General features: G+C 43.7%; 1 protein-coding gene across 2 annotated transcripts in view; it reads right to left on the reverse strand.

The window, feature by feature from the left end:
- The window catches only part of esr1 (estrogen receptor 1), a 207,532-nt gene extending 182,195 nt beyond the window's left edge, over window positions 1-25,337 (reverse strand). The window contains exons 1-2 of one of the 2 annotated variants that reach the window (XM_073051431.1): window positions 24,895-25,328; window positions 11,468-11,664 (exon numbers count right to left, since the gene is read on the reverse strand). In XM_073051431.1, the coding sequence (XP_072907532.1) occupies window positions 11,468-11,664; window positions 24,895-25,328 (631 nt within the window). Of the gene's footprint in view, window positions 1-11,467; window positions 11,665-24,894 lie in introns of both variants that reach the window. The other variant, XM_073051430.1, reaches the window with a different exon arrangement.
- Between the last annotated feature and the right edge of the window lie 807 nt (window positions 25,338-26,144).

A 26,144-nucleotide genomic window follows, 5' to 3' on the forward strand; every position in this document is an offset into this window, starting at 1 on the left:
TTCTATGCTGTATAATTCTAGGAATCAATTCCAGTTTATAACTGTGTTCCGAAACTCTTAGGTAATTTCTCTCATTCATTTTGTTCTTATTCTTAAATAAATTAAAACATTTATTTCAGTCTGGATGTCCTGGATAAGTCTTGGGGGTGAACATCCGTCACAAAGATGGTAATATTGCTTTGAACGTTCAACTGGAATATGGTGACTGCCAAAGAACTTATATAGAAGGGGCATTGGATATTTATCAGCCACCAGACAGGGATAACAGAACAAAAACTAGATTTAAATCCAAAACATTTGGAGTACTGTTACTATGCACATTAGACAAAATCAAGGAAAAGCTATAGGATTCTAAGCAAAATGAATGAATTAAAACTCTGTCTTCTCCAAGAGAATTGTGTTCCACAGAAATAAAAGGGTAGTGATAGGGATGTTATCATCAACAAGTGTTACTATGTGTTACACTCAGGCTAAAAAATAAATTATTGATGGTTTTTACATTTAGTTAAGGAAATAATGTTCATAGATTTACTTGTATTTTGACCTTCTGTGCAAGGTTTTGTTTCGGTAAACTTATCTGCAGCAAGTGTTATAAGTCCACCGTCCTCTATAATTTAAAGAAGTAGCTACAAAGAGTTAAAAATTACAAGGTTACAGCTCCAGTTATTGTTTTAAAGCAATTACTACTCTCTCAGATCACTGTTTTTGTTCATTTGCGTACAAGTCTGGAAACAGTGTTGTCATGGTTAGTTCAGTTATCCACTCCCCCACCCCACAGCCCTCACTCCTCCCCATTTTCAATTTTTCAAATCCAAAATCTAATTAACCCTTTCCTACTTTCCAGCAAGTTGTAGTTGCTGAGTGTAAAGAGCCGTCTTTTCTATTAGCTTTTCTATTAGCTTATTAGATAGCGTCAAGATTTAAACTGAGCAGATTTTTCCCAAATCTGTTTTCCGTAGTCATCAGAAAATTGACAGGGCCAAGTAGTCACATTCTGGTCTCAACAGAATAACTTCAATGCATTTTCTGTCCTTTAATACAAGTGAAGTGATTTTTGGAAAGGAGTCAATGATGGGGACTGTTGTAAAAAAAAATGGAGATGCGAGCCATTTATTCCATCCCTGTCCACATAGACACCTTCCCTGTGAATCAGGGGTTCCCAAGCTTTTGCACGCCTACCATTAACTGAGGGGGCCATGGACCCCAGGTTGGGAACCCCTGCTCTAAAAGGAGTGAGCTCCCCTTCATCCCCAACCCTAACAGAATCTTGGAAACAGCTGCACAGTGAGTATATGGCAAAGCTAAGGCAACAACTTGAAGTATCGGGTAAAAGTTATTCCTGCTCCTAGCTATACAGATTAATAGCCATACAGATACAGACTGCAGAAGTACATAATTAACAAATTGTTTCCTGGTGGGTACATCGCGATATTAGTTGAGCCTATGGACTTAACCTACAAGCTAAATGTACTTGTGAACTGGAGAACAAGCCGCTTTCACTGTTCCATCTAAAAATGGGTTTTTGTTGAGTTAATTTGAAATTTTCTGCCATCACTGACATACAGGGAGTTATACAAATGAAACATAGAATTTTGGTAGTCGAATGTCTTGGAGATGACCTCACATAAAACCATAAGAATATAAGGCATAGGAGCAGAATTAGGCCATTTGGCCCATCAGTCTTCTCCACCATTCAATCATGGCTGATTTATCATCCCTCTCAACCACATTCTGCTGCCTTCTCCCTGTAATCTTTGATGCCTTTAGTAATGAAAAACCTATCAACCTCTGCTTCAAATATACCCAATGACTTAGCCTCCATACCACCTGTGGCAATGAATTCCACAAATTCACCATCCCTTGCCTGGAGGGCTTAAGGAAGGTTTTCAGGTGATTGGAATGTTGAGAGTGGAAATTTGGCGGGAATTAGAGGGATAAATTGTAATGCCTGCACTGTTTTGTGCACTTTATGCAGTCCTGGGTAGGACTGTAGTCTAGTGTAGTTTTTTTCTGTGTTGTTTTTTGCATAGTTCAGTCTAGTTTTTGTACTGTGTCATGTAACACCATGGTCCTGAAATGTCTCATTTTTACTATGCACTGTACCAGCAGTTATGGTCGAAATGACAATAAAAGTGATTTGACTTGACTTGAAAAAATGACAGTTAGCCTGGCGGTGAGGAGAAGGGGAGTGAACATGAGGTCGTGCAATGTCATGAGGATGGCAGCTGAGAAGGGCGCAGTGGATTGAGAGGGAGAGAATGGTAAGGGTGAAAGTTGAGGTTAATTAGTGGAAAACCAGGGCTCATCCAAAGTGAGACCTTGACAAGCTGCGTAACACTAGAGAGGTGGAGGGAGGTGCTGGAGAGTTGGAACCAGGCAATGCGCCTGTAGATAATGTTGCAAAGAGCAGTAGATAGTTGTGGGAAAAGGGGTGAGACACACCATGAGGTGAAGAAACAGGTATAACAGTCAGCAGCAACTGACAAACTGCTGCAGGAGCTCATAACAGTCTGTGGGTTGGAATGGAAACCAAATTGTCTAGTAATAGCTGGACACATTGGAAGTTGCAAGCCAAGCATGAAGAGTCATACTAGCTGCATTATCAAAGTGATATCCCTCAGATAAGACCCAATACTGTGTTCTCTCTGGATGCTAAAGATCCCATGTAATTCTCAGAAAGAGCAAGAAGTAATCTCTTGTGCCCTAGCAAATATTCATCCCTCAATCTTTATCAATAAAACAGTTCCTCTAGTTGATATCACATTGCTGTTTTCAGGGGTCCACTGCACACATATTGGCTGCTTCTGGGCACACAAAATCAATCTTACACCATTATGCCAACGAATACGATCGTTAGGTCCTCCATCGGCTGTGAAGGACTTCGGGGAACCCCAAGGGTGCGGAAAGTGCTTGGAGAAAGACAAATCATTCTTTGGGCTGGGCAGTGGAAGAATTGATGAGTAACAGCAGAATGGCCAAGACAATCAGGTCTTCACTGGCTACAGCCACAATGGACAAGGAGTGTGACATTGATTAGCCTGCTTCAACTCTGTAACCCAGGTGATGACCTGAACCTTGCAACTGGTTCCTGCGACAGTTCAAGAGGGTGGCTCCCCCCCACCCCCCAGATTACTTTCTCAGAGGCCTCTAGAGGTAGGAAATGAATGCTAGACCTGCTCACATTTTTAATGACCCAAAAACCAAGTAAGAACTTGAAGTGAATCTCAAGTCAGAATCTGCTGCAGCAAGAATACTATCTGAATTTTAATTTGCCTCAAAAGTGAAATTGCTTCCAAAACAATGACAGTAATAGCAAAGTTTTCTTAGATACAAAAGCAAACTATTTTGTTTTGAAAGTAATGAATCAATTAAGGGAATTAAAGGAGGAAACCTTTCAGTACACAAAGCTTCAATGGATTTCCTCCCCCCCCCCCGCAATACCTGCAGATCCCAGTTCTCTCTGTCAACTATCAAACCCACCCCCACCAATTTTAGCACTATCTCCTCCCACCATGTACCTGCAGGTGTCATGTTCAGCAAAATACATAGGCAACTGAGTGACAATTACACCCTTCCCACAGAATACACACTGACAGAGATTTGCCTAAGTCAGCACGAATGGTTTGAACAAGGATTGAAAGCAGTCTGAATGAAAGATGAATGTAACCCTCTCCTCCCACATAGCCCTCCACTTTCCTATCATCCATGTGCCTATCTAAGAGTTTTTTAAATGTCCTTAATGTATCTGTCTCTACCACCAACCCTGGTGGACAATCCACATGTCCACTACTCTGTGTACAAGAATTTCCTCGGACATCACACACACCCAACCCCCCATACTTTCCTCCAACAACCTTAAAATTATGCCCCCTCATATTACCCATTTCAGTCCTGGGAAAGAAAACCTTTGGCTGTCCTCTCAATCTATGCTTCTTATTATCTTGTATACCACTATCAAGTCACCTTTCATCGTCTTCCTTCTTGATAATCACATCAAATCACATCTAGTCTGCTTTCCCATGTTCAGGAAAAGTATCAAGCACCAAAGTAAAGCACAAGTGAGCATAATGTCAAACGTCTGTCCATAACATAAAAAAGTAATGCATTAATTTCACCTACAGTTCCCATACTATAGAAATACAAGACTTCAAGAACACAAGAATTAGGAAATACAATTCCTGATGACATAGGAGTCATTTAGTTCATCACGTCTATACCAGTCCTCGAAGCAACCCCATTCACTATTAGCCTACAAACCATTCACTCTTACATTGCGATTGACTGCATCTCATTGCCTGTCAGTTACCTACACGCAGGTATTGGAAGGATCCTGAAGCTTTGAAGCACCTTGCTGTGCACTGAGCTGATGGCTTTGATCTTTTACAACGAGATTTATAAAAGGAATGTACAATGTGTCCCCTATCAAAGGTTTGCTTGCAGAGAAACACGTGGCTGCTCAAGCAATGCAAGGGATCGTTATCATTATTTATCTTTTCTGGAGACATTTCAGTAAGTGTAATGTTTTCAGGCATGATTGTCGTTCTTCTTTCTTTTGTTTTAGTTATTGGACCCTGGTCAAATTTTATTTCTGAGCCGGCACCTCTGAGAACAGATTAACAGAACGCTGCTGGTGGTGGGAGCTTGCCTAACACAACTGGTAACCATATTTCCTGGGCTAAACTCCAGCTTGGTGCTGTTAGCTGGAAAGCACATTGCGGTCCTGTGCTTGAGGGAAGCACTACATAAATGGAACCCCATCCTACTTTGGGAAGAGGAAGTTGTTTCTTTTCTTGGTTAGCATTCCAGCTGCCTTCAATCTCTCAACCCGGACTCAAGGACAGATTGCACACAGGATTATTCTGTAGGTATAAAAGATGCCAGAGGCAACGGAAGGAACCTGATTGCTTTCCCTTTTAACAGCACAAGCTGCCCTGGATTCTGGTAGTTAGTGATACAGCGTGCAATTAAGATAGAGAAAGTACACAAGGCATTGTGCCCATGACCGCTGGTTGATGAACGGCCTTGTGTGTCAAACTCCCTGCCTTCTATTTTCAGTGAAGCCTTTGTGTCACAGTTAGGGTGAATTTCTTCTCATGAGCGATGTCTCTGGATTGAGCTATAGGGAAAGCGTGTCAAGGTGCCAATGCAACGGAACCTCAAAATAAATTTTCCATGAGGAATTTTGTTGCAAGGTCCCCTTAATCTTTCCACAATGTAAATGGCAATGAGGTAGCATGTAGGGTGATGGTGAGAAGAAATCAAATTATAATACATAAAGAGAAAGTTCAAGTTAATGGCACAACCCTTAATAGAAATGATGTACAGGGGGACCTCAGGCTCCAAGTCAACAGCTGCCTGAAAGTGGCCGTGCAAGGCAACAGAGTGGTAAAGAAGGCATATGGCATGCCTGCCTTTGTTTGTTGAAGCATTGAGTTCAAGGGTAAAGATGTTCTGGAGCAGCCACATCTGGAGTGTTACATTCAATCTGGTTTTCCCATTAGATCAAGGATGTGGAGGATTTGGAAAGGCTGTAAAGAGGTTTAACAGAATGCTGCCCAGAATAACCATATAACCATATAACAATCACAGCACGGAAACAGGCCATTCCGGCCCTCCTAGTCCGTACCGAACTCTTAATCTCACCTAGTCCCACCTACCCGCACTCAGCCCATAACCCTCCACTCCTTTCCTGTCCATATACCTATCCAATTTTACCTTAAATGACACAACTGAACTGGCCTCTGCTACTTCTACAGGAAGCTCATTCCACACAGCTATCACTCTCTGAGTAAAGAAATACCCCCTCGTGTTTCCCTTAAACTTTTGCCCCCTAACTCTCAAATCATGTCCTCTCGTTTGAATCTCCCCTACTCTCAATGGAAACAGCCTATTCACGTCAACTCTATCTATCCCTCTCAAAATTTTAAATACCTCGATCAAATCCCCCCTCAACCTTCTACGCTCCAATGAATAGAGACCTAACTTGTTCAACCTTTCTCTGTAACTTAAGTGCTGAAACCCAGGTAACATCCTAGTAAATCGTCTCTGCACTCTCTCTAATTTATTGATATCTTTCCTATAATTCGGTGACCAGAACTGTACACAATATTCCAAATTTGGCCTTACCAATGCCTTGTACAATTTTAACATTACATCCCAACTTCTGTACTCAATGCTCTGATTTATAAAGGCCAGCGTTCCAAAAGCCTTCTTCACCACCCTATCTACATGAGACTCCACCTTCAGGGAACTATGCACTGTTATTCCTAGATCTCTCTGTTTCACTGCATTCCTCAATGCCCTACCATTTACCCTGTATGTTCTATTTGGATTATTCCTGCCAAAATGTAGAACCTCACACTTCTCAGCATTAAACTCCATCTGCCAACGTTCAGCCCATTCTTCGAACCGGCATAAATCTCCCTGCAAGCTTTGAAAACCCACCTCATTATCCACAACACCTCCTACCTTAGTATCATCAGCATACTTACTAATCCAATTTACCACCCCATCATCCAGATCATTTATGTATATTACAAACAACATTGGGCCCAAAACAGATCCCTGAGGCACCCCGCTAGTCACCAGCCTCCATCCCGATAAACAATTATCCACCACTACTCTCTGGCATCTCCCATCTAGCCACTGTTGAATCCATTTTATTACTCCAGCATTAATACCTAATGACTGAACCTTCTTAACTAACCTTCCATGTGGAACTTTGTCAAAGGCCTTGCTGACTAACCTTCCATGTGGAACTTTGTCAAAGGCCTTGCTGAATAGAGGGTGCGTGCTATACGAAGAGATCTAACAAACTTGATTGTCTTCTCTAAAGCAGCAGAGGCTGAGGGCAGACCTGACACAAGTTAATTAAATCATGAGAGGCATAGAGTAGACTTTTTCCCCAAGATCAAAATGTCAAACACCAGAATGCACACAATTAAGAAGTTCAAAGGACATGCACAGGGCAAGTTTCTTTTACACAGAGAACAGCGGGCGTATGGAATGTACTGCCGGGAATGGTAGTGGAGGCAAATAGAACAGAGGATTTTTAACGACTCTTAGAGAGGTGCATGAACGTGTAGGGTTATGGACCATGTGCAGGCAGAAGGGACTGGCTTAATTAGATGCCATTAGATTAATGAGTTTGGCATGACACCATGGGCTGAAGGGCCTCTTGCTGTGCTGTACTGTTCCATATTCTTTGTCATTATTCACTGAATCGTTCAGGTTGCATTATTATGTGATAGTATTCCCATTACTGATTATGGTTGCATAAAAAAAATAAGCTGCAGAGTGTTGTAAACTTAGTCAGATCCATCACGGGCACCAGCCTCTGTGGTATCCAGGGTATCTTCAAGGAGCAATGCCTCAAAAAGGCAGCACCCATCATAAAGAACCCTCGTCTTCCAGGTTCAGCATTGTTCTCATTGCTACCATTAGGAAGGAGGTACAGGAGCCTGAAGACACACACTCACCAATTCAGGAACAGCTTCTTCCCCTCTGCCATCCGATTTCTGAATGAGCATTGAACCCGTGAACACTACCTCACTACTTTTCTATTTCTATATTTGCACTACTTATTTATTTAACTGTTGGATATATATTTAACGTAATTCATAGTTCTTTTCTATTATTATGAATTGTATTGAGCTATTGCTGCAAAGACGACAAACTTCATGACATATGCTGGTAATGTTGGACCCAATTCTGATTTTGGTCTATCATGATTTACTGCAAGCTTTCATAGTTTTTTTTTAATGAACCATTATGGTAAAGTTACATTTTAGCAGTCATCCTGAAGAACTCAAGGAATAGTCTATGTTCAGTAAGAAATTTTGTGTTGGCACACAGCATTATCCTGAATAGATGCACATTCTTAATTTGTGTCATGTAGCTACTGGTGAGGTCCTAGGTTAAACAGGAGATAACACTGACACTGCAGAATGCCCTGCCTTTGATCTGCCCTCGGAGTCGCGTTGGTCATTAGTGCACCTGGAAAGGTGTTGCTGCACTCAAATTGATTTTACCTGCCAGCAACTCAACAACAAAGGCACTTATTTAATGGTCACAAACAAGGATTAATTACAAGCCTTTTCTCAACTGACAGGTCTAACCCTCCTTTAAGCTCCTACTGAGCTTGTGCATGATCGACCCACAGGTGCTGGCTGTCATTTTACAAGAGAATAGCTGCCACAGAATATTTAGAACTGATCCTCAGTGGGCTTTGCTGGGGCCACAAACCATGGGGGGGGGGGGGGTTGTAAAGACCTGCATTCAAAACAGAGCTCAATAGCAATTCGAGGCTAAATCATTTATTAAATTGGGTAATTTTTATTAAAAACTGAACACAGGCATTTTAAATGCCTTTAGCTTAAACTGACACACTGACAGGTAGATGGGCAAATGCATAGAAATGGAACATAGAAATCTACAGCACATTACAGGCCCTTCGATCCACAATGTTGTGCCGACCATGTCACCTACTCTGGAGATTGGCACTTTTAGTGAAAGGAGTGAAAGTACAGAGGGAGGAGGAAGAAAGTTTCAAACAGGCTGCAGTGGGTGAATTGCCTGGACATTTGGTTGGAAACATGAAGAACGAGAAGGGTTTAGAGATGCGGAGAAGATGAAAGAAAACGCACTTAATGAAGGGATTCCAGAAGGAAGGGCTAAGGCTGCTTAAAGCTTTTGGCATTTGTGATGGGGCCGCCAGGAGGGAGTGTCCCAACCAGAAAAGGCCATAGGAACCAAGGCAGGAAGTAAATCTGGAGGAGGGGATGGTGAAAGGAGGGGGCCGGGGAGAGAGAGGCCCTGGAGGGCTCTAAAGACTTAAGAGTATTTTCAGATTCCAGTCAGCAAGGACAAGGATACGGTGTAATTAGCACAGATATAGTGGGAGGGAACGATAGTTTACTGAGGCCTTGCAAGAAGGGATAGTTAAGAAAAGGTCCACAGCTCTACAAGTAAAATTGTAGCCTTTCAATAAGTGCATTAATTTATTTGACAGAGAGTCTATCAGAATGCTGGCTCATTGTAAATCAGAGCAAACTCTACGCACTTCAGCAACTGCGTTTCTGGGGGCCTCCCCTTTTTATATTAACGTTGCCTCATTAAGTGAATACATGATTCACTTTTGCTGCCTTCCCTGGCACAGGTTCATACAGCACACAAAATGTTCTCTCCCACCTCAAGGTCAGACAAGCTATCTCATCTCTACTAACAACAGTGACTGCTCTGCCATAAATATATCAATCCATTCCTCCTTCAGCACGGTGTGAAGCAAGCCTCAATGCTAACAATAGTGTGAGCTGATTTACTAATTGAGCAACAGATTCGGTTGAGGCATTAAAAAATGGCCAGAAGGTTCCACCATTCTGGATTGTATTTCAATCTTTGCTCATTTCAAGTGCTGGTTACCCTTTGTACTGACTCACTACCGGCAACCTAGTTTCTCAGTTTTGTCAGGAATAGCAGTCTTTATAGCTTAGAGTGCCCTGGGGCTCATTAGAGCAAGCAATAAATGCAACAGATGAAAACTTCTGGAAATGATGAAGTGGGGAAGTTTACAGGTGTCGGAATTTAACCAGCATTAATACTACAATATGTGTTTTTTCACTTTGTCGAGTGGGAACACACATAACCCAATACCTGGTTCAGAATTCTTAATTTGCTGCAGAACCCTAACAAATCTGCCTGCAGTTTCTATACTTGACTCTGACTTTAACTGCAGTTTCACACTTGAACCCTTCCATTCAGCCTTTGCTATGTATTCTTAGAATTTAGTGGAGCCCAGTACCTGGAATTTCCAGAATCCAAGGCACTATTTAAAAAGGAGCAAAGGAGCACTCCCAGTTTTCCAACCAACATCCACCTCTGACAATACCTTGGAATGGCTGTGATAAGTTGGTTGTCAGGTTATCATACTGTCATTGTGTCTGTATTTCAGTTTAACACTCAAATAGTCTGTGAAGTGTTTTGGGATAAAGAAAGTTGCTATATAAATGCAAGTTCTCCCTTCCTTTCATTTCTACCATCCAACCTTTAAAGTATTTGTGATGGAGAAGCCACATTCCTATTAACTCCAAAATCAGATCAATAAAGCAACGTAATTCTCCCACTTCCTCAGGCTCCATGATGTCAAGAAAAAAAAATGACAGCGAGCAAAATAAATGAGAGGAAAGTAAATTGCATTTGCCTTTAGCGCTGCTGGGCAGTTGCAAGCCTTGCAAGCACATTGCAAGGAAAATCAAAATGTGCGCTAGTATTTCCAAAACAGTTTGCAGGCCTCTGTAGCTCCACACCTCTGATCCTCTGGTAAACGATTTACCACACAGGGTGCAAGGATCCAGGAGAAAATGGGTCACTGGTGCTCTATCATCAGGGAGAAGCCAAGCCTATCTGAAAGATTGGAGGATGGAAATATTCAGGAACACATCTGAAGTGAAAGTGACTTAAGATGAAATGTAGGAACAGGAATAGGCCATTCAGCCCTTTGAGCCTGTTCTATTATCCAATTATTCCATGACCAAAATGTCATTCCTTGGAGTGAACACAAACATAATTTTAGTTTAGCAAAGATCTTTCATTACATTCAAATCAAGAGCATTTCAGTAATGATACAGAACTTTACAATTCATTGGATTCTCATGAGGGACAGACAGTTCACCATCTTAAGGACAACTAGGGGTAGGCATGGAATGCTAGGCTCATCTTCAATGCACACAACCCAAAAATGACGGAAGAGGTCAGAGTCAGAGCAATGCAGTTGAAGCTTGCGGCCATTTGAAGTACTGGAGGCCTAAGGGTCGATATATGTTGGCAAGAGCAGGGGAGGTAAATGAGCAGTAAGGCAGGGACTAGATAATGACTGCACAGATGGCTGCATTTTGTGCGCTTTTCTTTCGCCATGTAACTTGCTGCTGAGTATCAGAATTTGGCAAATAAGCTGCATCGACTCTGGTTGCTGAACAGACCAAACCTTCTGCAACTGGTCACACCTTACAAAAAATCTGCAGTACCCATTTCACCTCAGTCACACCTGAGTAGCCAAATTTGAAGAATTTATCAAATTTGAAGAAATGACTAAAGTCAGGAGTCGTGTAACTTGCTCTGAAGCCTGAAAACCAGGAGGCTCCCTATGACAAATTAATTAGTGTCCATCGTGTCACCTAACATATAACCTAGATCATCTTGCCTACCTGGGTTGTTGCCAAGACTTCATGCAACGTTAAATGAAAGCACTGTGTAAGGACCTGAGCACAGTGTTTGTGTTGATCAACATCAATGCTTATGGTTGGCATCAAGGCAATGGATAGACTTTGAAAATAATATGACATTTCCCAATTTGCCACACAGCGAGCAAACTTCTGGAAGAGCATGTACAATTACACAAGCACATTGTTGCTCAATAGCACTGCTCGTTACCATGGCAAGAAGTACTGATATATTAGAGCCAGTCGGTTACCTTGAATGCTTCTCTTGAAAAAAGCTTTGCAGCCTTCACAGGACCAGACTCCATAGTGATACCCTGAGGCGTAATCACTGCACACCGCGCAGTACCGTGTTTCCTTACTGGATTCCAACGTCGTCACTGACGGGCTGTTCCGTTCGCTGGTGCTGGACGGGTGGTCATTGACTCGTCGTCGATTGTCACTGTTAATTCTGTGGAATCACAACAGGATAAGGAGAACGGCGTGAGAACCGGGCAGGACAGGACTCCACGGGGCCTTCGGGCGGGAGGGTGGGGTGGGGGAAACAAAAATACAGCCTGCTATGTGTATCTCTGGGGCTTCAGTCTCTTGCGGAGAAGAAATCAGTCACTTTTTGTGCACTGATCGCTTCAGCAAGTGGATTCCACAATTCAGCTTCGGATGGGCCTTAGCAATATGGCGGTGGCCAAAAATCATTCCGCAGAGACGCCAACAGAATGGTCAAAATCTAATAAAATGGCAGGTGCATATTAACATCCAGAAACACTTGAAAGTTATCAAAGAATTCATTCATCATCTCTGTGCTTTCTTTAGTCCCAGTCTTTACTCTTCCTCTATATTTTCCCCCCTTTTCAATCTGATTTCCTTTTGAATGTTACTCTTGGATGCTCTTCTGTCCTGCTTTCAGACAACACATCCCAGAGCAAAGTCTCAGGAAAAGCTTTTTTAAAATTTTGAACTAACTACATGTTTATTATCAAGAATAAAACAATTCTTATTGGAATACTTTTACTGTGTGCGTTCAGAAAATTATGGAAAAACCCAATGTCAGTCACAAGCTTTGAACCCTGACAGTGGAAGTCCAGGATAATTCTAATAATTATGGCCCTACCAATTCTATAGGGTGACAGGTTGGAGATACGTCTCTACCAAAGGAGGTGTTGGGAGCTCTTTCCCTCTGCTAGTCTCAGGTCACCCTTGGGCAATGTTTAGCACTTAGCTCTCCCCCTCTCACCCACCCTCCCCGTCGATCAAGTGGTGGATGTTCGAATGAGCAGCTGGTTATACGACTGCAGACGCCAGGCAATCTCTGAAGAGTATTGATAATGGCTGGGGTTACCCGGCCCAGCAGGAGGCAATTTCAAGCCACCTCTGTAGAAAAAGCTGAAAGAACAATCATGGTCATAGATAGCCCACGATTGCCCACGTCATACGACATGGCGCATAATGATGATGTCATATGACACGGCACATAATGAATGAACCAATTCTATATCCACTGCTGTCCTCTCCTCTCACTGCCTTAGCACTTACCCTGACCAAGGGTTGCTATAATCTTAAACAGTAAGTTATTGAACAAAATAAACAGACCAGAAAACGTGAGCTGGTCAGACAGGATCAGATGGCCAGATCAGCCATGATCTTATTGAATGGAGGAGCAGGCTCGATGGGCCAGATGGCCTGCTCTTGCTCCTATTTCCTATGTTCTTATCACTCATGGGAATGCAGCCCCATGATGCTTGCTTTGAATTGGAGGATATCGTTGAGCGAGGAATAGCAGAAAGGGGAAGAAAAGGAAAGGAAAGAAGAGAATAAATACAGCTGAAGAAATATAATGAGCTGCAAGTGAGCAGCAACAGTTAAGTGGAAGGATGGAGATGCACGAGGGATGGTGTTGGTATTCTGTCGGAAATAAAAGATGATTTGGGACCAGAAGGGCACGGAGTTGAACGACGACAGGCAAGTAGAATGAAAAGCACAAAACTGAGTCAGTCCAGGGGAAGAGGGAGAAGGATGGGAATTCCCCCCCACCCCCACCAACTGCAGGCCGTCTTTACAAACAACAACCCAAGCAGCTCCTCAATCCTGAGTCAAATCATGACTGATGTTACAGGCCAGATTCCCACAGGCTATTGCTTATCTGACTTGTCTAAATAAGCATCATCCCAATGTACTCCATTCCAAGATATCAAGTGGGTGGAAGATTAGAACACATGGGTTCCAGGCTGAGTTAACAAATTGGATATAAAATTTGCTTGGTGGTAGGGGGCAGAGGATGATGGTGGGGGGGAGGGAGGCGGCAGTGGATTGTTTTTCAGATTGCAGATTTGCATCCAGTGATGTGTCCTCTGTTGTTGGTTTCTCTGTTTGTGTTTCGTATTAATAATCCAAACAAGAACGTAGGAGGCAAATTAGTAAGTTTGCACATGAAGAAGGGAATGGAAGAAGGAATTTAAATTGGACAAGTGTGTGGTGATGCATTCTGGGAAGCTAAGCCATGGCAGTACACACACAATTGGGGGCCTGGGGAATGCTGTTGAACAGAGAAACCTTGGGGTACGAGTACATAGTTCCTGAAAATGGGAACACAGGCTGACAGAGTAGTGAGGAAGGAATGTGGCATGCTTGCCCCCATCAGCCAAGACATTAAATTGGGGCATCACATTGCCATTGTACAAAACAACTGGTGTTTGAAGTGCTATGTCCATTTCTGGTCACCACACTATAGGAAGGATGTGGTTAAGTTAGAGAGAGTGCAAAAAGATTTACAAGAATGTAATCTGGGTTGGAGAGCATGAGTGATTGGATTTTCCCTGAAGAGAAGGCTGGAGGTGATGTGGTATATACAATTATGAGTGGCACTGATGGGATAGATAACCAGTGTCCGTCTCTCTTTGTTGGGGTTGGCTAAATCTGGAGGCCATAGGTTTAAGGTGAAAGAGAGGAGGTTTAAAGGATTTAAAAGGTAGATTTTTCACTCAAAGAATAGTATCTGGAATGAGCTGCTGGAATATTTAAAAGACATTTTGACAGGTACTTGATTGAGAAAGGCAGAAGGAATTTGTGCCATTAAGTGGAATTAGTATAGGTAAGTGATGCACCATCAATAACTCTTGGAGACTGGAAGTGAACAACAGGCTTTTATTAACAGCGAAAAGGGAGCACGGCATCTTGGAGACTGAGGGAGGAGCAGTGCCCCAATCACCTTTATCCAGGGGTCTGTGGGAGGAGCCACAGGAGCAGTCAGCAGAGGGGCGTGTCCAGACAGGTATACATAGTTTACCACAGTAAGTATGGTGGTCAGCATAGGCATGATGGGCCAAAGGGCCTGTTTCTATGTGGTACAACTCCTTAACTCTAAAATACCCTCTAGTCCTGAGGTTCCCAACTTTAAAAGGGCTGTTCAGTCACAATCTCCATACAATCTGACAGAGCTTGAGCAATTTTGTAAAGAAGAATGGGGAAAAACATTAGTGTCCAGATGTACAAAGCTGATAGAGACCTATCCACACTGAGTCAAGCCTGTGATTGCTTGACTCAGCTGTAATAGAGACTGACTTGAAGGGGGTGGGTACTTATGTAATTAATTATTTTGTGTTTTATATTTGTAATTAATTTAGATCACCTGATAGCTACAACATGTCTGGTAGAAGACTTTGAAAGGACTTTAATACATGCCTATAAAAAGTATTCACCCCCCCCCCCCCCACCTACCTTGGAAGGTTTCATGTTTTATTGTTTTATAACATTGAATCACAGTGGATTTAATTTGCCTTTTTTTGACACTGATCAACAGAAAAAGAAAACAGTTAAAGTGAAAACAGATCTCTACAAAGTGATCCAAATTAATTACAGATATATAGAAAAAAGAATTGATTGCATAAGTATTCATCCCATTTAATATCACACACCAAATCATCACTGGTGCAGCCATTGGGTTTTAGAGGTCACATAATTAGTGAAATGGAGATCACCAGTGTGCAGTCAAGGGGTTTCAATTGATTGTAGTCAGAATACACCAGTATCTGGAAGGTCCAACTGTTGGTGAGTCAGTATCCTTGCAAGAACTACACCATGAAGGCAAAAGAACACCCCAAGCAACTCTGCAAAAGGTTCTTGAAAAGCACAAGTCAGGAAATGGAAGCAAGAAAGTTTCCAGGTCACTGAATATGCCTTGGAGTACAGTTAAGTTGATCACAAGAAATGGAAAGAATATGGCACAGTTGTAAATCTGCCTAGAGCAGGTCATCCTCAAAAACTGAGTGATCGTGCAAGAAGGGGACTAGAGAGACATATGGAGGAGTTCCAAGCTTCAGTGGCTGAGATGGGAGAGACTGTGCATACAACAACTGTTGCCCGGGTGCTTCACCAGTCACAGCTTCATGGGAGAGAGGCAAAGAGAAAGCCACTGTTCGGGGAAAAAAAACTCACATGAAATCTCAGCTGGAGTTTGCCAGAAGGCACGTGGGAGACAGTGAAGTCAGCTTGAAGAAGGTTCTATGGTCTGATGAAACCAAAATTTTGGCCATCAAGCTAAATGCTATGTTTGGCTACATCACGCTGTGGGGATGCTTCACTGCAGCAGGCCCTGGAAGGCTTGTGAAGGTAGAGGGTAAAATGAAAGTAGTAAAATAGAGGGAAATCCTGGAGAGAAACTTGATGCAGTCAGCAAAAGAACTGTGACTTGGGAGAAGATTTGTTTTCCAGCAAGACATTGACTCCAAGCTAAAGCAAAGCTATGCAGGAGTGGCTTAAAAACAACAAAGTTAATGTCCTGGAGTGGCCAAGTCAGAGTCCAGATCTCAATCCAATAAAAAATTTGTATCTGAACTTTAAAACGGCTGTTCACCCACGATCCCCATGCAATCTGACAGAGCTTGAGCAGTTTTGTAAAGAAGAATGGGAAAAAACATTACAGTGTCCAGATGTACAAAGCTGATGGAGACTTATCCACACTGAGTCAAGGCTTTGATTGCTGCCAAAGGGCATCTAATAGATACTGACTTGAAGGGGGTAGGTAATTAATGACTTCGTGTTTTATAATTGTAATTAATTTAGATCACTTTGCAGAAATCTGTTTTCACTTTGGCAGAAGTCTTTTTATGTTGATCAGTGTAAAAAAAAAGCCAAATTAAATCCATCGTGATCCAATGTTGTAAAACAATAAAACATGAAAACTTCTTACGGGGGTGACTACCTTTTATAGGCACTGTATATTGCAGTATTGAGGAGATCAAAGTTTTCTTTTGGGTGAATTTGTGAGTGTCTTTCTGATAGACTGTTGCAGCACAGACACAGGCCCCTTCAGGCCACAAACTCAGCCTCACTCACCTGAAAACCAACAGAGCCAGTACAGGTTAACAGCAGAATGAAAGGATCTATATGTTTACACTCAGGCAACAAGCGTAAACATACATTCAGTGTCCACATTATTAGGTACACCAGTACAATTGCTCATTCCTTGGTGTCCACATTTCCAAGGATCTCACCTGGTCCCCAAACTCCTCCATCCTGATCAAAAAGGCACAACAGTGCCTTTATTTCCTGCGGAGCATCAAGAAAGCTCACCTCTGTCCCAGGATACTGACGGACTTTTACCGCTGTACCATTGAGAGCATACTCACCAACTGCATCTCAGTGTGGTATGACAATTGACCCGTATCGGACCGCAAAGCACTCCAGCGGGTGGTGAAAACTGCCCAGTGGATTATCGGCACCCAATTGCCCACCACTGAGAACATCTACCATAAACGCTGCCTGGGCAGGGCGAAAAGCATTATCAAGGATGCATCTCACCCTAACCATGGACGTTTTACTCTCCTCCCATTCGGTAGATGCTACAGAAGCCTCCGCTCCCGCACCAGCAGGCACAGGAAGAGCTTCTTCCCTGAGGCTGTGACCCTGCTGAACCTCACATCACAGTGCTAGGCAGTATTGCACCCATATTGGACTGTCTCAGTACTTTTATATTTGTGTGCTGTAGCACTTACTTTTTATTCGCAGTTATTTTGTAAATAACACTATTCTTTGCATTTCTGGTTAGATGCTAACTGCATTTCACTGGCTTTGTATCTGTACTCGACACAATGACAATGAAGTTGAATCTAATCTAATCTAATCAAATCAGCCAATCATGTTGCAGCAACTTAATGCCCAAAAGCATGCAGATATGGTCAAGCGGTTCAGTTGTTGTTCAAATAACAGAATGGGTAGGAAGTATGATCTAGGTGACTTTGACGGTGGAATGTTTGTTGGTGCCAGATGGGGTGGTTTGAATATCTCAGAAACTGCTGATCTCCTGGGATTTTCATGCACAACGGTCTCTAGAGTTTATAGAGAATGGTGCAAAAATCAATAAAGACATCCAGAGAGTAGCAGTTCTGTGGGGAAAAATGCCTTGTTAATAAGAGTGATCAGAGGAAAACGGTTAGACTAGTTCATGCTGACAGAAGGGTGACAGTAACTCAAATAACCACGTGTCATAACAGTGGTGTGCAGAAGAGCATCTCTGAACGCACAACACATCGAACGTTGAAGTGGATGGGCTACAGCAGCAGAAGACCACAGACATACATGCAGTGGCCACTTTATTAGGTACAGGAGGTTCTGAATAAGGTGGCCATTCAGTGCCAAGATGGGGGAAAGCTCAGACGTCCATGGCTTATCTCAATATCTCTTTTATCCTCTATTGCACTTACAAAGAATGACTATTGTTGAGGGAGACAATCCCTTGACTGATGTATGCTGAACAACTCCTCACAATATAAGTGAATATATGAAGAGGTTTAATACTTGGCTGAAGAATACAATTTGGAGAATAATGCCTTTGAGCTCATGTGGTTAACAGGAAACCAGATGAAATCTATAAAACAGGAAGGGTTCAATTCGGATAAATCATTGCTTGAAAGCGAATGATGTCAGGAGGGCCTGGAAGTGCAGAAGGTAGTGGAGTTAGACTGGGATAGCAAGGAATACATATGGGTTGCAAGTAGACTAAGTAGGATTGGACCTGAGAGTGGGATTGGATAGAAAGTTAAAAGGCTATGGAAAGTAAATACAAGAATAGAAAAAGATTCATAGAGAAATACAGCACAGAATTAAGCCCTCTGGACCCCAAATGCTTGTCAACCACCAACCACACTTCTACACCACTACAACATTGAGTCCATTTATTTTATACTCTCCAACCTCTCATCAACTTCCACCAGGTTCCACCACCCACCCACACTGTAGGGGCAATTATGATGGCAAATCAATGTCTTTATTTGTTTACTTCATTTAGAGATAGAACGTGAAACAGGCCTTTCTGGTCCAATGAGCCCACACTGCCCAGCAACCCATCAATCTAACACCAGGCTAAGCACGGGACAATTCGTAAGGCCAGTGATGTTGTGGGGGTGGAACTGGACTCTCTGACGGTGGTGTCTGAAAAGAGGATGCTGTCCAAGTTGCATGCCATCTTGGACAACGTCTCCCATCCACTCCATAATGTACTGGTTAGGCACAGGAGTACGTTCAGCCAGAGACTCATTCCACCGAGATGCAACACTGAGCGGCATAGGAAGTCATTCCTGCCTGTGGCCATCGAACTTTACAACTCCCCCCTCGGAGTGTCAGACACCCTGAGCCAATAGGCTGGTCCTGGACTTATTTCCACTTGGCATGATTAACTTACTATTATTTAATTATTTATGGTTTTATATTGCTGTATTTCTACACTATTCTTGGTTGGTGCGGCTGTAACGAAACCCAATTTCCCTCGGGATCAATAAAGTATGTCTGTCTGTCTGTACTTACAGAGACCAATTAACCTACCAACCAGTAGGGGTTTAGCATCCGGGAGGAAACTGGAGCGCCCCCGGGAAACCCAGGCAGTTCATGGGAAGAATGTACAAATTCCTTACAGGATGGCACCGGAATTGAAACTCTGGACTCTAGAACACCCTGAGCTGTAACAGCATCGTGCTAGCCACTACACTATCGTGGCACCCTTGTTTAGGATGATGGAAGTAACTGGGGGCAAACCCATCTGGTCTCAGGAAACATGCAAACTCCACTCCCAGACTCAGGATTGAACCTGGATCTCTAATGTTGTGTGGTGATGGCTCTCCTAGCACTGACACTGTGCTGACGGTGAAGAATATGAAAGGAAAGGGACAACACGAGACTCGGACTGGATTAAGATGGGGATATTAAAGGGAATGACAAGTGAGTAGATGAACTGGATTACGCTGGACCGTGCATTTGCAGAGAGAGAGCAAGATGGTGAGATTAGACTGAATGGAACACTAAAAGCCAGGTGGAATGAAAAGGAGAGAGAAATTAGATTGTATATGGTATTGAAAGCCTATAAAGGAACGTGCAACAGACTGAAGTTATTTTGAGTGGTCTGGACATATAAGATGTTTAAGGAAATTAGATGAAATATTGAGGAGCATAGGGAATAAGCAGGTGAGTTGGATTAGATTAGAAACCCATGTGGATAAAAATACCAGCAAAGTTGAGCACAGTGGCCAGTTTGTTTCCTGTGCATTTCTAAATTCACAGGCAAAGTACTTCTCTTCAAACCTCTGTGTTAACCTATATTATAATCAGGTATAAACTGGAAAAGGGGGGGGGGGGTCTATTTAGCCCTTCTGGTTTTTTGTACTATTCTTTAACTTTATGGACTTCAACTTCAGGCACAGCCTCTAGTTCCTTTTTAATGCTCCTTGGTCACGTAATTCCATTTACACATTTCCTTCAAATGTACCTTGAGTTAACGATAATCTATCAGTCCCAGAACTAAATTAACAATTGGCACTTGCTGAGAAAACTTTAAAATGATCCAATGATCTCAAAACTGAAACACTTGCTGAATCGATTTCTAACTATGCCAATCATGGCACCTCACTGCAACAAGTGTTGGATGTTGGACGGTTAATTTATTTTACTCTTTGGCTTTTTGCCACCTTGCTCTCCTGTCCTGGGGATGTTGAGCTACAATCAATGAGACCCTGGGCTGTTTCCCAGTACAGGCTGCTGTTGTCATTAAGGAGGCCCCAAGCAGTTGAAAAAACATACGGATATCTGATGCCACTTGACTGCATTTCATGTTTGTGCCAGACAACAAGTGTGTCCCAGTCGGTGACCACAAGTCTAGTCTGTTTCTACCCAATTACCACAGCAAATCACTCCCAGCAGAAGCCAATGCCTCGTGACTGAGAGATGATGATTTGCACAAGCTTCCAATCCTGCTTTAACCAGCATGGAGGAATTCCTGACTGTAGTCTCTATATATACAAGACCATTGGACGTAGGAGCAGAATTAGGCCATTCAGCCCATTGAGCCTGATCATGGTTGATTTCTTATCCCTCTCAACCTCATTCTCCTGTCTTCTCCTCCTTTGATGCCCTAATTAATCAAGAACCTAACAACCTTTGGTTTAAGTTCAAGTCCAAGTTGAAGTTTATTGTCATCAAACTGTATGTATGTGCAACCAAATGAAACCATGTTCCTCTGGACCACAGTGCACCCACAAAACATATATCACACACAGGACACATAACAAAATATTATCACAAATAAGTTAATAAAATATAGTTCAAAATGAACTATATGAGAGGTGACCTGATAGAGTCAAACAAGCTAATGAGAGGCATTGATTGTGTGGATAGTCAGAGGCTTTTTCCCAGGGCTGAAATGGCTAGCACAAGAGGGCATCATTTTAAGGTGCTTGGAAGTAGGTACAGAGGAGATGTCAGGGGTAAGTTTTTTACGCAGAGAGTGGTGAGTGTGTGGAATGGATTGGATTGCCGGCGGTGGTGGTGGAGGCGGAAACGATAGGGTCTTTTAAGAGACTCCTGGATGACTACATAGAGCTTAGAAAAATAGAGGGTTATGGGTAAAGCCTAGGTGGTTCTAAGGTAGTGGCATGTTCAGCACAGCTTTGTGGGCCGAAGGGCCTGTATTGTGCTGTATGTTTTCTATGTTTCTAAAATGCATGTAGTGCACAGCACAGGTAAACAGTAAACGGCTCACTGTCCTAGTGACGAGACCTCAATAGTGGCAGGGTATTCATTGGTCTCACAGACTGCGGGAAGAAGCTGTTGCCCAGTCTGGCAGTCCTGGTCCTGATGCTCCTGTACCTCCTTTCTGACGGTAGTGGGTCAAAGAGATTGTGGGGATCCTTAACAATGCTTCAGACCCTTTATCTAGAATGCTCCTAGTAAATGTCACCAACAGTGACCCTTTCGGCGATACACACACAATGTACCCAATGACCTGGCCTCCACAGCCACCTCAGGCAATGAATTCCAAAGATTCACCACGCTCTGGATAAAGAGCCTCCTCCTCATCTCTGTGCGGAACAGACGTTCTTCCATTCTGAGGCTGAAACTCCTAAGCTCCCTCACAATAACAAGCGTCCACTCTGTCTAGGTCTTTCAACATTTGACAAGTTTCACTGAGGTTCCCGCTCACTTCTCTAAGCTCCAGTGAGCTCTGGCCCAGAGCCATCAAACATTGCTCATACGTTAACCTGTCATGGCAGGAACCTTCTCGGGATTCTTTCCACCACCAGCATATCCTTCCTTAGATAAGGGGCCCAAAACTGCTCACAGTGCAGTCTGACCAGTGCCTTATAAAGCCTCACCATTACATCCTTGCTCTTATATTCTCGTGCCTTCAAAATGAATACTAACATAGTACTTGCCTTTCTTCCCACTGACTAACCCGACAGGTACAGACTGTCTCAGGTTAGGTAAGGGTTCTGTTCTCGATAACGTTTCCATGTCAGACATACCCGTTTTCTGCAGCTACCCATATTGTACTGTTCCGCATACCCTTCCTACAATGCTTTCATTTCATCAAAAGCTCATCCTAACTCTAGCATAATTACATTAATGGAACATGCACTGTAATCCAGCCTGTTGATGAATATCTAGAAACATTTTATATTGTCATTACTATTTTGAATTTTTTTTTAAGTTATGGGAGAAGATCAGTGAAGTCAGATTTCTGTACGTTTAAGTTACTATACGGAAGCCCCTGTTCTTCTGCCCTGTACGTTAGTAGTTGGTCAGACCTGACAGGGTCAGCCCCTCTGTGCTGGCCATTTACTTGCAGTGGGAAGGTGCAGACCAGAACTGCGGACTGGTCTGCTCCGTGTATGGAAGGACTCAAGCCGATTGGCCTGGACATAAACTTCAGCAGAAGACGATTTATAGCTGAAGCATATTAGATACAGATTTTTCCGTTATTACTATTTCTCTCAACTGTTGCCTCTGTTGCATTTCTTTCCACTTTTCCAGTCAGTATCTTGGACGTCAGTTCTGTGAACCGTGCTCAACAGAATGTGCGCTTTCTCACCGATTTAATAAAGATAAAGCTGGGCTCTGTGACTAGTTCTGATGGAGTAGAAAGGGAAGAACTGTTTCTCCTGGCAGCAGGACTAGTAACCAGAGTCACAGCTTTAAAATAATTGGCAGAGCAGGTAGGGGGGGGTTGCAAAGGAGGACACTGCTGTGTGGCTTGCCCAGCGTTCGGTGGAGGAGGGACACCTGATAGAAAGCTACGTGAACAATCGGTGTTTAAGAGAGAGGACTGAACTAACTGTGAACGATAATGGCGCACCACCTTTTCCAGTGATTATGCCTTGGGCTTCGAGAAGTCTCTTGGACTGTGTACAGTCAAGCCATTACTCATCCTCGGGCGCTGGCTCTCCTGTTTCTACCCAGCCAGACACTCCTTGCTCATGGTTTCTGTTACGCTTGCTTCCGGCCCGCTCTCCGAAGTGGAAGCAGCCTAACCAGAACGAAGCAGAAGGCAAATGTGATGCAGCAGGTGTTGTCACTGTGCCAAGCCCTTCCTGAAGGAGCCCACAGGACACACCGCTCAGGTATGGTACACAGACACTGTGTATGTGGACATTGTGTTGGAGAAAGATCAGTCCCACACCCCTGTTCTTTCCCCACGGCCCTGTCATACTCTCCCTTTCTAATCCAAATCCGGTTTCATATCACTGATATATGTCATGAAATAGGTTGTTTTGTGGCAGCGGTATTTACAATAATAAAAAACGCAGAAGAGGGACAATGAGGTAGTGCTCATGGATTCACTTTTGATTATTTTTCAAAATGAGTCTGCTGCCATTGCCCTTTGCAACCCACTCAACCACAAGCCAGCTTCTCTACCCTTTCTGACTGTCCTGGACCTGCGATGTTAACAGCTTCTCTTTTCACAGATGTTGCCCAACTTGCTGAGGGTTCCAGTGCTTTCTGTTTGTTTTTACTTCAGATTTCCAGCATCCGCAAATTTTCCCCAATTTGCCTTTAGCGCTTTTCACAGATTTCTTCCTTTCTACGTTATCAACAGCTTCTGTGCTCTTGGGGACTTTTATTAACTGAGAGAGGGGGGAAATAGTGGCACTGTTTTGTTCCCAGAACTGGTATCCAGTGAATTGATTGCACAATCTAAAAGCAACATAACAGTGACAACGGCAATCCAAGTGAGTGTTGAAGGAAGCTCGTTGCGAGAAATAGCCATAATAGAAAAACCTGTACCTAATATACTTGGGCTACAAATCATCTCCTGTTGACATTTATGTAGGGGCCAGTGGGTTTGAATCCTTCCCTACTCATAACAGACCAATGCACACTTCTGAAATGTCTCTTCTCAACCAGCACATAGGGCTTAGAAACTCTAAACTGTTCAAAGCTCCTGAGTGCTGTTAGGAAATTTACGCTCAAAACGGAGGCTTTCTGATCCAGTCCCCCAATGTAGTGCAGCTGATTTCAAGTGTTTTACATCAACGTACTTCCACTTACAGAGAATAAATGGGTTTCCCCCCCTTTAACCCGCACCCTCCCCACTAGTGCACCATACTATAGATTGCACCCTCTTATAGATCCGCATGCGAGGGATTTTATTCTCATCTAGGTTTGGGTTTGATTCGGATTACTCTGCCGTACTGACAACATTCAACTTCAGAGATGAATGGGTGGACTGGCGGCCGAGTTGTGCTCGTTCTGCCCCTATCAATGCAGGGGACGGCAGAAGGCACGCAAAGCTGTGGGAATTATCCCAAGGGTTTAATTTTTGTTTCCTTCCTCCGACCCCACCCCCACCCCCACACATCCCCTATCTCGTTAGAGCTGAGATAATTTTGGCAAGGAGCCCGAAGCCTGCGCCGAAAGATTAACCATACACCCGGACTTCACTCGGAAACCTGAACTGAAAGTTAGTCAGGGGTTCTGAGTGCGTGGTCTGGTTTTCGTTCGAGGTGCAGTTACAATGAGACCCAAATTCCAAAAAAGGCAACCACACCACACACAACCTCATCCATCCACACAGTGAAATCCGGGGCACACCCAAGTCTGAAACGGGTGCCAGACAGACTCCTTCAATGCAGGGGGAGCTGCGTAGCCCAGACTAAAACCGAGGCAGAGTTAAACGTGGCAAGCTGTGAATGAAGTGACAGAGACCTCAAGTTTGGATTGGAAGCCACAGAGAATAAGGGTTGTCATGTCCCAAAGCAGTATATCAGCATCAGTCCCGGGCACTCAGCAGACTTAAGAGGCACTGAGTCAAAGTTCAAGGGGGTCCACCACCTCTCCCACCGCGACCACCCCACCCTTCCCCTGGTGCGTGTGGCATCTGAGGGACAGCAGAGGGAAGCTGGGGTCGGGGAGGGGGGCTCACCTGTAAAAGGTCGACGGGGGTCCCTCGCGCAGCCCAAAGCTATTGCAGCCATTCTGCTCGTTCTCCATGTAGTACGGGACTTGCTGGCCATGGGAAACGAAGGAAGAGAGCTGGGGCGCCGTCTGTAAGAAAACCAGCGGGCTCGGTGACATGCTGTTGAGGGAATGAAGACCTCCAATGCTGCTGGAGCCATGCGAGTCCGTGGAGGCTGCATAACCCAGGCTGGTCGGGTTGTACAGGGAGGCTGCAGCAGCAAAATCATAACCACCCTCTGGGTAATTCATCGCTCCTGCTCGGTTTTTTTCCACATAGATTTCATTCAGAGGTCCATCGCCACTTATAGGTAACTGCAGAGTTTGCCTGCCAAAAGTGTCCAACTCACTTGTCTGAAGCAGAGTGATCGCAGGTGATTTGTGATGGAGTGGGACTGCCATGCTCAGCATCCAGAGGAGGAGAAAGCAAACAAAGACCTGAGCAGCTCTGGGTGTCACAGGCAGACACCGTCGCCTGTAGGATCGCACTTCATATCAATTGACCAACCTAGAGAGGGAGAAAAACCTCACAGTCAGAAGGCGAGAGCTACAGCGCTCACTACTGATGACAGGGCTTCACAGACACTCCGACTGCTTTGTTTGACGAGGGGGAGATACGAGTGAGAGAGTGCAGGCAGAGGAACACATTCAAACTTCAGCCCAATTCCTTCTCATCTGAACTAATATGCATTACAAAGGCACTGGCAGCCAGCCAAAAAAGGTTGTTATACATTGGTAGCAGTTTAACGTTTCACTACAGGCATACACACTTTAAAAGTCATACTGTATTGAGTCAATGCTTCACTGTAAATTAAAGGCTGTGTTCCGTAACCGCACCACTAGGAAAGAGGGCTATATCCAGTTTTAGTCCACCTCCTCGTCTAAAGGTGCTAATCTAGGAATGATGTCACAGCCCCAGAGTTTGAATCCCACTCAGTTTCTCGTGCTCTCACTCTCTTCCCTCCGTCGATATGCTCTGCCCCAGAACGCTCAGCTGAGCGCACTGTCAGCACCCCCTCTAGGCTTCGGGCCGCTGTTCTTCAAGCTGGAGGCAATTAGAAGCCGAATCTTCACGTCACTCTCTCCAGCTTGCACCCGTGCTGAATCGGGCGGGCACGTTATTACAGCGTGGAGCAGAGAGCAGGAATGGCTCCGATTCAGCCTCTTTCGCAGTCCAGTGTACCTGAGCTGTTACTCTTAATTGTCTGCTTTCATGTG

Source organism: Hemitrygon akajei, chromosome 7 (genome assembly GCF_048418815.1).
Source record: "Hemitrygon akajei chromosome 7, sHemAka1.3, whole genome shotgun sequence".
NCBI classification, from domain to species: domain Eukaryota; kingdom Metazoa; phylum Chordata; class Chondrichthyes; order Myliobatiformes; family Dasyatidae; genus Hemitrygon; species Hemitrygon akajei.